The sequence below is a fragment of the Oryzias latipes genome, chromosome 15, assembly GCF_053564925.1.
Source record: "Oryzias latipes strain Hd-rR chromosome 15, Olatipes_Hd-rR_3.1".
Taxonomy (NCBI): Eukaryota; Metazoa; Chordata; class Actinopteri; order Beloniformes; family Adrianichthyidae; genus Oryzias; species Oryzias latipes.
Window position 1 is genome coordinate 25870947 of NC_136251.1, and position 12338 is coordinate 25883284.

A 12338-nucleotide genomic window follows, 5' to 3' on the forward strand; every position below is an offset into this window, starting at 1 on the left:
TGAAGCACCTCATGCATTTTCACATTACTCATGGTTGGTTTGAAGAGAAGAAAGCTGTGGCTTATTTTAAATCTTTTCATATTTAAATATCACATAAAATCAACTTTCATTTTTCTGATATCAATTGCTGATGGGTCTATCTGCAGCACCACAGGGTTCTGATCCATATGGAAAGAAAGTAGACTACCAGCATGTGTTTTTGGAACTTTTTGGGCTTATTTTTTTTTTTTTTGGTTGAAGGGCAAATACTTTGTCTTTAAGAGACAAACCACAGAGGGACTTCATTTGAGAAAGAAATAATTTTCTCACAGAAACAATAAAAATAAATCTCTTCTGAACCCAAGGTCTGTGTTCTCTTCTCCAGACAGTATCAGTGTGTGAATCTTCTGTTCGCTCACATGTGTATGCTTAGTTCTGAGAGCGGTCGTTCCTTGATACAACATTCTTTAACCTTGTCTTTGTGGAATGTGTAAGAAATTGCTCCCCTGCACGAGGCACCGATGATAATATTAAAACATCTGAGAAGGTGTCCCTGGAGTGCTTATCAGATGACATAGACAGAAATCAAGGAGAAAGTTGTTTTTTACGGATGTCCAAAAATGGAGAGCAGACACCCACAGGGTGCATTTAAATCCTGACAATAAGGAAGTGGAATGTGCACGGCATAAAATTGGTGATTAGGTTGGTGGCAGATTATCAGATTAAACTATTCCACGTGGCTGTGGGGCAAGAGGGGCTTCTTGTAATTTAAATTAATTTGAAATGTTGGCTTGCATGGTGGTGTAGAAGTTAACTCTGCAATTCTCTGCGAGAATATGCTGATTTGATCCCTGGCTGGAGCTTTCCTGTTTCGAGTTTGCACGTTTTCCTTGAGCATGCATGAGTTTTCTTTATCTTAGTTCTTTTATTTTGTTCTTTTGGTTGTTTGAATGTTTAATTTGTTCGATTATAAGTCATCTTGTTTTGTAAACCATTTAGTTTTTGTTTCTGACGTTCCTCCAACTGCCATGATGCAGCATAATTACTGATCCCGTCATTGCAGCTTCTTTTTATATGACAAATTCCATTTATTATCACTGGTAAATTGTTTTCTTCATCCTTTTTCTACTTTCTGCTTAACATTGAGTTCCAGTCTTTTCAGTTTTTGCTCTTTTTTACTTTTGGTATGTTTAGGTTCTCCTCTTTGATTTTTTTCAATCAAGCATTTAGTTTATTCAACAATTTGCACGGGTTTCTGCAAGTTTTACTATGGTTCACTTGCATTTGGCTTAGTCATGTCCACTTTGACGCCCACTAGACATGGTTGTCCTTCATTTTAATATTGCTAAGAAAAATAAACTAAAAATTACCCATAAATCTTTGAATCTTTGAAACTTTTGATTAATAATCTCTCCCAAGTGTGTTTCTATCTGAATCAGACACTATTTACTTTTACTCTATTTTCTATTCGCAGTTGAAAGGACCATAAGAAGGTTTTTGATAAGACTTCATTGCAGCAAATTCCCATTTTTATTTTTTTCCACTTTAAAAGAGATTAAAGATTTAAAATGTTACTTTAAACAAAATATGTCAATCCACTGCTTGATTCCCAAACCCCCTTAATTATTCTCTGTCTGCATCACAAACACATGTTCTGTTTTTGTACCTCATCTCTGTAGCTGACCTCTCGCAAACATTCTTAATGCCCCGTGAAAAAGGAAAACAAAAACAAAATACTTTCCCCAGTTCATTGTCAGAAATGTTCCGCTGGTTACTGACAGTAAAGCAGCTTCCAAGCTTGAATGTACTAGTGGGTTTCGACCACCAGGGGACTCTCTACATTTCTAAATGTGGTGTTGGGCTTCACAGAAGCAGGAATGGATGTGGTTTAAGACTTCCAATATTTACAGGAATGCTTAAAAGTCATAATTAAAAAAAAGAAAATGTAATTTATATAGATTTTCCCATATCTCTTACTTTGTGATTTTACAGCTTGAGGGGAAAGGATGCTGAAGACACTCTCTAACCAAAACAAAAGAAGCGGCAGGGTAATAACCTGCTACTATAATAAAGATCAAGATGTTTTCCAGGGTTTCTGACAGGCACCAGACTCCCTCACTGGCCTGAAAACAACTGAATAGGAGTAGGGGATTGTTCATCTTTTGTCCCATATCCATAAACTCACTTGAGCAGTGCACAGTCCAGATAAGGAGGCGCAATGTGGAGGTGATTATAGAGTTGCAGGACGTGTGGACAAATGGGAGGAGAGTCTTAGGTCAGGTGGTAACTGACGCTGTGATCTGACAGGAGATGGTGCACAACCACACCGACCAAATGAAAACACTCAATGTTTTTATTCAGTAACATGAGATTAACTGTCTCACTGGATGGCAGTTTCTCACAATTACTTTAACTGTTCCACCCGCGGGCGTTTTCTGATGATTGCAGAAAAACTTGCAATGAAAGCTTTCGGAGTCTTTTAAGTAACATTTGGGGGGCAGAAATTAAACATTAAAGATATAATATAAGCATAAGCAATCTGCTCTCTGGGAAGGTCATCTGCAGCGGTCAAACCTGCTGTGTTGGGAAATGAATGTTTTTCTTCACAGTTATGTCTCACTGGGCTGCAAAAAATCAGAGAGACATGGAATTTAAAGAAAATGTACAAATCAAACACATTTTCTTTTCACATGAAATTGAAATAATATAGGAAACACTAAATATAAAAATGTGGATAAAAAATAGACTCGATGTTCACAAAGATGTAATCTGTAACAGCACCATAACTTGTTGCCCGTCCTGCCCCTCCAAAAACATCGTCTCACTTTTTTTATCACTTTCTAAATAAGGAAAACAAATTTTCACACGGTTCTGGACATATTAAAAGCACTGGGAACTCCTGTACGACTAATTAAAGAAATATTCAACGAAAATGTTAACATTTGCAGAGCACAGGAGTAAAATTTTTAAATGATAATTTTTTTTAAGATGTTTTGAAACTTTTTGAGGGGTAAGGACAAATTTTAAATGATACAATGCACAAAACATATATTACTTGCCTGCTGAATAGTTACATAAGTTGTTAGTAATATCATTTAAACTAAATTTCTATGGCCTTTTTGTCCAATTTAGACCTTTGGGGTTTTCTTTGGCTTGCTGAAAACACGATAAGCCTAACTTTTTCTTTATAAACATGTATTATTAGCGTGCATTTTGGAGTCAGCACCCCCAAATTTGGCAACGCTCAGCGATTTGGCTTTGATAAGCTGAATAAACAAAAGCAAATCCTGTGCCAAAGATGAAAAAGCACAAGAGTAACTCTGTGTTTCTGACTCCTGTTTGAGTGAAGCTTTTACGTTTAATGTATAACAGGTCAAATATTAAATGAATTAACAATAAAATGTATGACTCATTGTGTTCGTTTCACAAATCACTCAAACACTTTGCTGCCTTCTCCTGATCCTTTTGCTGCAGTTTTGTCTACAAATATCTTTTTGAACTTTAATCAATACTTTAGGGATTTCTATTATAATTAGAGGGAATTTCTACAGTGCTGGACTTTCATATCCACGACCTTTGACTTTTGCAACAGTGATAACATCAGATTGACCGCAAACTTGAAGTTATGCCACTGCTTACATGAAAAGCTCCATAATGTCAAGCAGGTTCTCTTGAAAAGTCAAATCACCCTTTTTTTACTTGTCCAGCTGCTAGCACAAAACTGGGAATGCTTCCAAATGGCCTCTTTAGCCATTAACTCACGTAAACTGCTTCAAATTGAATGTAGTGACATCATGCTCAGAGCCTAACTTTGTTGTTGGCCCATTGCTTCCCTTTTTTTGTTTATTGTGTCAAGTTTTCACTGGCTAAATACAGTAGAGGCCGATACCAACGTACAATGAATTACTGCTTCCAGATTGACCCTTTAAAGTGGTTCTGGCCTTACAGTGTGAACACACTCACACATTTCATGCTGGAGAGGCCACAACTACACTAAATGTGTGGGCAAAAACAAGTGTAACTGGGGTAAACACAAAAAGAATCTTTGTTCAAACTTTAAGTAGATTTAGTTAGCTTACTTTAGCCCCTTTCAGGAGTTTTTGTGTGTTTGTGTGTGCACATTGTGAATGTTGTGAGTCTAAAAGGCTTCTGCTGTGTCTGAACAAGCTAACACTACAGGCAAATCTGCGACAGCCGCTTATGAGGGCTTAAATTCATGCGATGGTTACAGAAAGGGTGCCTTTGATTTGTTACATTTTGTCCCACATTTAGTGGAATATGATACTACAAACATGTACCAAATCATTGCTACTTTAAAGGACCCAGCATCGAAATTAGAGTTTGTTTTTAATATTTGCCAAACCTCTGGAGACTGACACAAATTGCAGACATGGGGCAGCCAACAGTAAAAAATACAAAAAACAATGTTTGTGTGACGCTTCAAAAAAAATTTTATATACCGGACTCGCCGAATGAAACAGAAGGAAAGCTGCACATGCCTTCTGCTTGGGGTAACTTTATGTTAAAAGTAAATTTTTAACTCACTTTAATGAGGAATGCAACTGACGGAACAAACAGCCCTGAGCTGAACAGCTCCTTGGCGAAAAGGGTAGAGGGCTAAACCTTCTGCAAGTGCTACTGTGTGTTGAGGGTTGGGGAGGGGGGGTGATTAACAGTCACTAAATGAATAGCAGCACTGAGTCACAAACCTTTGTGAACCAAACTTATCCAGAAGCTCCACACTATGGCCCTGATGGAATTCATAACTCTCGCTTTATTTTCATTCAGCGGTCAACTAAATCTTTGGAGTGCCTCCTTGGAAACTCTGACTCCATCAGACCTGGTATAAATAGTGAATTGAGAAAATACTTGAGGTCATGGGGAGTAAAGTGAGAGTCTGGTGGAATGTGGTGGAGTTCACTTGCAGGATCCTTGGGGTTTGTACGGCAACAGGTAAGACAATAAATAAGCAATTGAAGAATAAAACGTTTACTTAAAGTATTTTGGTTTGGTATCTCTGTGAAGTTTGGTGGCACTTGCTGTGAATAATGAACAAAATCATCAATAAATAGTAGCTGTCACTGCAAAAAAAAGAGAACACTGATCTTAAAAAGAAAATGACTAGATAGTAGGATCTGTCAAGTAAATTTTACTTAACGAGACCTCTGATAAGATATCAAAATCTAGAAACAAGGAGTTCCACACAAGCATTCAGAAAGGGAAAAATAAGCATAAAAAGCTAACTGTTAGATACAGTTACTTAAAATTAAATGTTATATAGCCCAGTAATGAGTATTTTTTGATTGTTCAAAGCAAATTGTTTATTTTTTTGAGTTTTTATTTAACCTAATTATTCTCCCGTCTTAATGCATAAATAGAATTTTAAAAAAACAACATTTTATTCTTAGATAAATCTGAACTATGGTTCACTAAATATTGACAGATTAACTTTCAAACATTTATTAAAATAACATTCTTAAAATTGAACCAAAAATTAAAGTGAAATCTGAGGGTTTTTTTTAGCCCTAAATCTTTTTTTTCTATTGTCAAGATTATAAAGCAAAATGATTTTGACTCATTTTATAATAATGTCATTATTTCTAGATCGTAGCTCTTAACGGAACAAAAAGTTCTCGAATTTGCTAAAATTGAGAAAAGCTTGCAAAAGTGTAGGGCAAAGAGAAGTTGGTAAAATGTAAAAACCTGGTAAAATGTTAAATCTTGAAAAAAGCTTGACATCTTTGCAAATTTTAAATAGTTTTCAGTGCAGTAGAAAGCATTTCTGCAACTAAGACATATCTAATTTGAGTTAAAGCTTACCCATTTACTACTTTGATGCATGCAGGGTTTTCTTCCAGGTATTCTGGTTTCCTCCCAGTTCCAAAAACGCTCATGCACTGACTGTTCATGTCAGGGCATGCTCATTGTTCTTCATATGTCCTTGTGAAAGGTTGGTGACCCATTGAGAAAGTGCGGTTTTATTCTCTTTAACACACTGCGACCTTGAACAGTTGGCCAAAAGTTAAGAGTGGTTGTAAAAAAATCTGATTTTGACCAACTGTAAATTTGACTTTTAGGAACATATCTACGACGATTTACAGCACCTATGAAAATGTGATAATACAGTCGTTGCTGTCCTTTGTTTCTCGGGTGTGCTGTGGTAGATTACACACAGTGCATTAAATCATCATGGGAGAAATTGTTCCCTGGTTGTTAGAGAAAAATATGGGAGCCCTTATTCTTAAATTCAAACAGCTGCAGACGCCAAACATTAACTCAGAGACATGTGCCCCGCATCATACCAGCACAAAGTCTCTGCTTCCAGCTGAGTTATTGGGCCTGAGTGAACAAGCTTGAACACATTCACACCCGTGACAGCTCTGTGTACATTGTTTTCCAGTGTGTTTATGCAGGTTTATGAGCTGTGTGTGTGTGTGCCCCTCTAAGACTGGCTGATGTTCACACATTTAGTGTTTGGATTGACCTATTAGCCTCTGTGTGTATTCTGCACAGACAAGCATGCAGGGAGCACCTACAGTATATGCTAATGAGTAGTTGAGATCTGTGATGCGTTAATTCCTCTAACACTCCTGAAACAACCAAAACCGAGGTCCACGGTCTCCCGATTTCCCTCCGGTGCAGATTGCATCTCGAAATTTCTGGTAAGCTGGCCAGAGAAATTGCTTCCACATGTTCAGCAGTGATCTCAGTCTGACTGTGCTTATCTCACACGAAATAGGCTACTTAGTTCTTTGTAATTCAAGGACCTAGCTGTCACATCAGCCTTCATTTCAAGTCCAACACTGTAAATACAGCCAAAGATGTTTTTCCAGCACTTAAATTTGGGGATATCCAGTGACAACTCATAATATGATGGAAGGAAAATCATTGTGCAAATGTATGCTCATGTAAAAAGTTCACTTACCAAAAAAATTCTAAAAGGAAAATGTAACTTTAATTTTAATATGACTTTGCATGTGTTCAGACACCAACATATTTTTATAAACTTTCTTTTTGTTTGTTTTTTTGTTCAAGGGTCCCTCAAGTTGAACCACTGACCTGAATCCTTTTTTTCCAAAGTCTGATTACAGAATTTCACGGCTTGTGGGTCAGAGGACTGTAGAGATTATGGCAAAGCCTTCAGTTGGAACCTCAGGAGGTTTTCCATTGCACATTCTGAAGTGTGTTTAGGCTCACTGCCTGACGATGAGGACTTCCTTCCTTTTTCTCTTTGAGCTTTTGCAAAGGTGGTGAAATTTTTAAGAATGGTTAATCATGTTTTTGGCCGGTGAAATCTAAACATCTGCATTTTTAAAATATATTATTTTAAATCTTTTAGTCAGGTAATGTAGGAAAGATTCTACTCTGCAGACTCCTTAATTAATGGCTATTGAGTTGATACACTGCTTTCTGTTTCTTCCAAACTTCCATGGGATCTTTTAGGTTTTTTTTAATTAAAGGACCACATTTGTTTATTTAATCTGTGGTTGGTCAACTTTAAAAGCCCACTCCAAATAAAATAGGGTTTTTGGGGTTTTTAACACGTGGCATTTTTGTGAAGAAAATTAAGCTCACAATTGCGTTTCTGAGTATTTTTATATTCGGATTGTTGAGATTCCAGAGCAGTTAAAAAACTGCTGTTGGCAAAAGAGCATATTTGTGGTGTAGAAAATATGCTGGGTTAGGGTTAGGGTTAGCTCCCTGCTCCGCTCCATTCTGATGATTTCACTTGCAGACAATATGATCCATGGACATCTTTGCTTTGCTCGTCTGAACTAGAATCTGACTCAAAACTATACGACTGGATAGCTTCAATATTGCTCGCCATTTTTGTTGCACCAGTATTGTCAGATTGAGGGGCTTTAAGCTAGCGGGAGAGCATGTAAACGGAAAGCTCACTTTACTGCCGCTCTGCAGAAAGTGTGTCCTTAGAAAACCACAGGTTTTTAAATTTTGGCTAAACAACAAAATCAAAATTAACAGTCCACTAGGAACGATTTTAGAATAGATCGAAAACAACTGGAGTGGGTCTTTGAACACAATTTCTGACTTTTGTTCCTAATTTTGCGGGTAAACAAATCCCTGACTAAAGCCAAAGAAGCCTAAGTATTTTGGGGATCATGGATTGTAGTGAAATGCCTCTTTATGTGCTGTAACCTTCCATTGAAACTGAACTAAAATGCTCAAATGAAGAAAAAAAATGTGTACACATCAAAATTGTTATATCTTCAATGTATTTATTTAGTTTCAAATGTACATAATCAAAGTTGTGTTTAAAGTTAGTGGTTCCAGAACAGAAACAGTGTAACTTGAATACCGGTACTTATATTTATGTTACTTATTTGCTGTATTTAATGACAAACACTGAAGTGTAATGAAAATTAAAAATTCAAGAGCACCACACAAGCAATTATCACAAGCAATTATTCTCATTTTAGATTGTTACTCATTATTAAAGTCCTAAATTCTTCAGCATCCCAACTTTAAAACCTTCATCTTAAAAAATAACCTAAGTCTGACATCTGGTGGACAAACTTAGTTTATCATTTACATCTAAAAAGATATTTCCTCTTATTTTAGTGCTGTGTGCTGTGGGAGTGGAGACGATGCAAAAGGGAGAATTCAACAGCCTTGGCATCTACCTAATGTGAGTATCAAGGTTTTTGGCTGACCTGCACCCACCCAATGTGAGGAAAAAATGCTGACATTTAACCACAGAGACCAGACATTTTGGGATGTCTTCTAGAAATGTTGGCTTGCATAATCACCCACACACACACACACACACACACACACACACACATGTAAGAACTTGAAAGGTGGTACACTTGGCAGAAATGAAGCTAGCCCCCATCCTGCTCTCCCTGTTATCTCTGTGTCACAAAACACCCACAGAGCCACAGGAAACATCTCTCCAAGGAGGCCAGATATGCAGGAATGTTGATTCTGTCAGTTCATATAAAGAAAACCAATGCCAAATACTTACCTTATCTCACACACATAAAATAAATCTTAGTCGATACCATGAAAAATTGAGTATTTCCTTTAGTGTAAAATTGTTTCCCTTCATAACATTTTCTTTCCTCTGGCTCTACTTCTTGACCCTGTCAGAGCATCATCTGTTGCCATGATGATGTTTGAGCTGGCCTACTACCTGGACGCCCTTCTGTCCATGTGTCTTCTGTGAGTACACAGCTTTAAAATGTGTAAAAATGAGACAGAAAACTTGGGTGAGCATCAGGATGCCAGAGTTTTTACAATTAATTAGATATAAAATAAATATAAGCAACTAAATTCATACAGTATTTTATACTACCGTATACTTCATTGTTCATACTTCACTGCCCACTTGTGGACCAACTATAGGGCATCCAGCATGGGGAGGCTCCAGGCAGCCTATAATGATGCCCTATAGATTTTATTAAAACAGCGCAAGCAGTTTATTTGTTGGTGCAAGAGTCAATGCTCTCCAAGCTTTGTTAAGACATTTTATCTATGGTCTTAATGCTTCAAATAACATAATCATCTTAACTCTTACCAATGTAGGGTACAACACTTTTAGAGACCAGTCCCCTATTTGTAAGTTTTGGTATGGTCGCCTTTTTTAAACTTTTAAAAAAGTTTTTTAGTTGGCAATAGTTTTAGTCTTTTTTAAGTTTATGTTAATGTTTTTATACTTGTACTATCATAAATGCTTTTTATTATTATTCTTAAGTCTTTTATTTGTTTTCTGTGTATTGTGGCAAATGGACCTTGAGTCTGTAATAATAAACATTCTTCTTTAGCCAAATATGGCTGATTTGGGAATTTCTGACTGGGATCTATGAAAGCATTGAACATCATGGGAAATCAAAGTTTGAGTTGATTGATATAATTTTATTTTCAAACACAAAACAGTTAAATAAACATGATTAACTGAAAATGATAAAATGCTCCAAAAAGGAGTCTGTAGAAGAAAAATCTTATTCTCTTCTGCCCCCAATCTTTACAGTATTATATGCATACATTTTTAAATGCTAAACATATAATATTTATTCATATAATTACAAAAGAATTTTTAAAAACATTTGTGAGAGCTAATCATCATTGCATTTCTAGTTAAAATCTACAATGTCATTTGTTTTTGCATTTTTACGTTGGAATTTTGGGGCACCGAAAAAAAAGAGTAAAATCATGTGATTTAAATTTGTAAATGTACAATTTTATTCTCGTAATTTAACAGTTGTGACTTTTTTCTCGTAAAGTTACGACTTTAAAGTCATAATTTAATAAAGAAAAATTGTTTGTAAACTGGCCGTACATATTTAATCATAACATTAATTAACAATCTATGTTTTGTAAATTTTAATAACATAAAATGCTTTGAAACTACTATTTTGACATAGGTGTAATACAAATTTAATACATTTTATTAAAATAAGGGACATTATTCCAACTTGTGGGTTTTTTCTGCGTTGAAAATGTCCAGTTTATTGGAAAATGCCTGTAATAGCTACTTTACTTTAGTAGGGATTGTGCTCCCATCATTTTTCAAAGTAGGTTGTTTAAAAACTAGAAAAAAATATCAATTTATAACACTATCCCTTGACAAACAAGGAAACCTAACAATTAAACACCATCATTTCCTTACTTTTATTTATTTTCATTGTTGATATGAAAGAAATTTGAGGCGTATTTGTTAATTGACTTTTCTGATTAATTTCTTTTTATATCTTAATTTTCCCAGCTGTCCTCCAGACTGGCAGTTGTTTGTATTGTGGAAGAAAATGGCCCGTGTTGGAGGCTTTCACAAATTTCTTTATTATTTTATCATGTCAGTGGTCTGCTTCTTGCATCCTGTGTTAGTATGGCATGCGATTATCCCAGGTAAAACAAAACCACCCACACTCATATAATTTCAACTCACAACTTTGCTGTTGTACTGATGTCACATTTAAATGTCAGATTAGTTGAATTTTAAAATATAAACATGTTGTAAATTAGCATTTTTAATTAAAAAAAAAGCCTAAAAAGGTGCATTTTATTTACAGGGTCGATGCTTTTGGTGACGGCAATATTCAACTTCATACTCAGCAAGAAAACCAATGTTAAAGATACCAAAATCTCACATGTCTGCCACAGCAACCTGGACCTAACCACACTCAGAGACATAGAGAGGTCAGACTCCAACAGCACATTCCCATTTCTCCATGCAAAAACAGGAAGAATGGAAGATGGACTAAACCTTTCAGACAGAGAACATCACCTCAGTCCAGAGCACAAAGGCGAACACACCCAGACCATGTTGGAAAAAAGACAGACACCCTCATCTGATGACACAGGAAAGACGAGGTGGAAGTGGAGAGACAAGAGTCTGACGTGGTTCAGAGGTCGGGAGGAGCTGGTGGAGAGGGAGCTGGAGGAGATGGAGGTGTACTGTGAGCCAGAGACAACATCAGACACTGCACCAATGATCACAGACTAAAAGGCTCGAAATTCAGTGGTGATGTTTAATGCAAAAACCTAACAGCATTTTTGAATGTTTGGAATCATTTAAAAAAATTCTGTGACTACCAAAATATGTAGACTGTTGTTTGTTTAATATTAAGTTTTCACTCTAAAGATTTCAAACCTATAGAGCATAAAATCAAAATGAAAATTATCTAAATCAAGTGATTTTACATATCTTTATTAATTTATTTTTGTCTTTTTATTATTAAATCCAGCATAGTAGACTTCAACACAAGCAAAAAAAAAATCACTGCAGCCAATGCAGCATAAAATATTCATGAGTTAATAAATTGTATCAGCTGGTTGGTCATTCAGAGAAAACATGTGCAGATGTCTAAGAGTGGCAGGCATTAGAGCATGTGCAAATGCGTTCAAGCCTCCCCTTTGTGTGTTTGTAATGTGTGAGCCGTGACCATGGAGACGAAGCTCTGGAGGGATTCATTGTTATCGTGGTGATTAGAGAAATGCAAGCCAGACACCAATGTGTTTTCTCTAAATTGTGAGTTAAAATCATAGAATGTAAAATTAATGTTTATGAGATATGCTACCACATAAGCTTTGTAAATACCATGAAATTTAACATATTTGTGCAAAAAGTGCAGGTGTAGTAACCTGGTTTATCATTTGTTATGAATCCTAAATCTGATTTTCTACAGACGAATTCTGTTTTTATTTGTTCAAAAATCAATAAAGTGATTTAAAAAAAAATCTCAGTAGAATGGTGCTGTGTTCAATTTGCCCTCGGTCCTTTAGTCCAAGAAGAATAGTGTTAGCCTCAAGAAAAACTCAAAGTTAGAAGAAAATTAATAAAAGCAGGATTGGTTAAAAAGAATATGTCTCATGATGCAAACTCAGTCAGGAGGGATGAA

General features: G+C 36.0%; 1 protein-coding gene across 1 annotated transcript; it reads left to right on the forward strand.

Moving 5' to 3' along the window:
- The first annotated feature begins 4570 nt into the window (after positions 1-4570).
- On the forward strand, positions 4571-12177 carry tmem72 (transmembrane protein 72). The gene is made up of 5 exons (XM_011484497.4): positions 4571-4932; positions 8560-8626; positions 9091-9162; positions 10706-10845; positions 11010-12177. Exons 1-5 carry the CDS (start codon positions 4857-4859, stop codon positions 11441-11443), a joined length of 789 nt encoding a protein of 262 aa, XP_011482799.1. The 5' UTR covers positions 4571-4856; the 3' UTR covers positions 11444-12177.
- Positions 12178-12338: the final 161 nt, after the last annotated feature.

Excerpts from the sequence above, each read along its gene's own strand:
- tmem72 (XM_011484497.4), top strand. The coding sequence starts at position 4,857 with ATGGGGAGTAAAGTGAGAGTCTGGTGGAATGTGGTGGAGTTCACTTGC. Across the intron at positions 4,933-8,559 it reads TGGGGTTTGTACGGCAACAG|TGCTGTGTGCTGTGGGAGTG; the intron begins GTAAGACAATAA and ends CTCTTATTTTAG. Across the intron at positions 9,163-10,705 it reads CTTCTGTCCATGTGTCTTCT|CTGTCCTCCAGACTGGCAGT; the intron begins GTGAGTACACAG and ends TAATTTTCCCAG.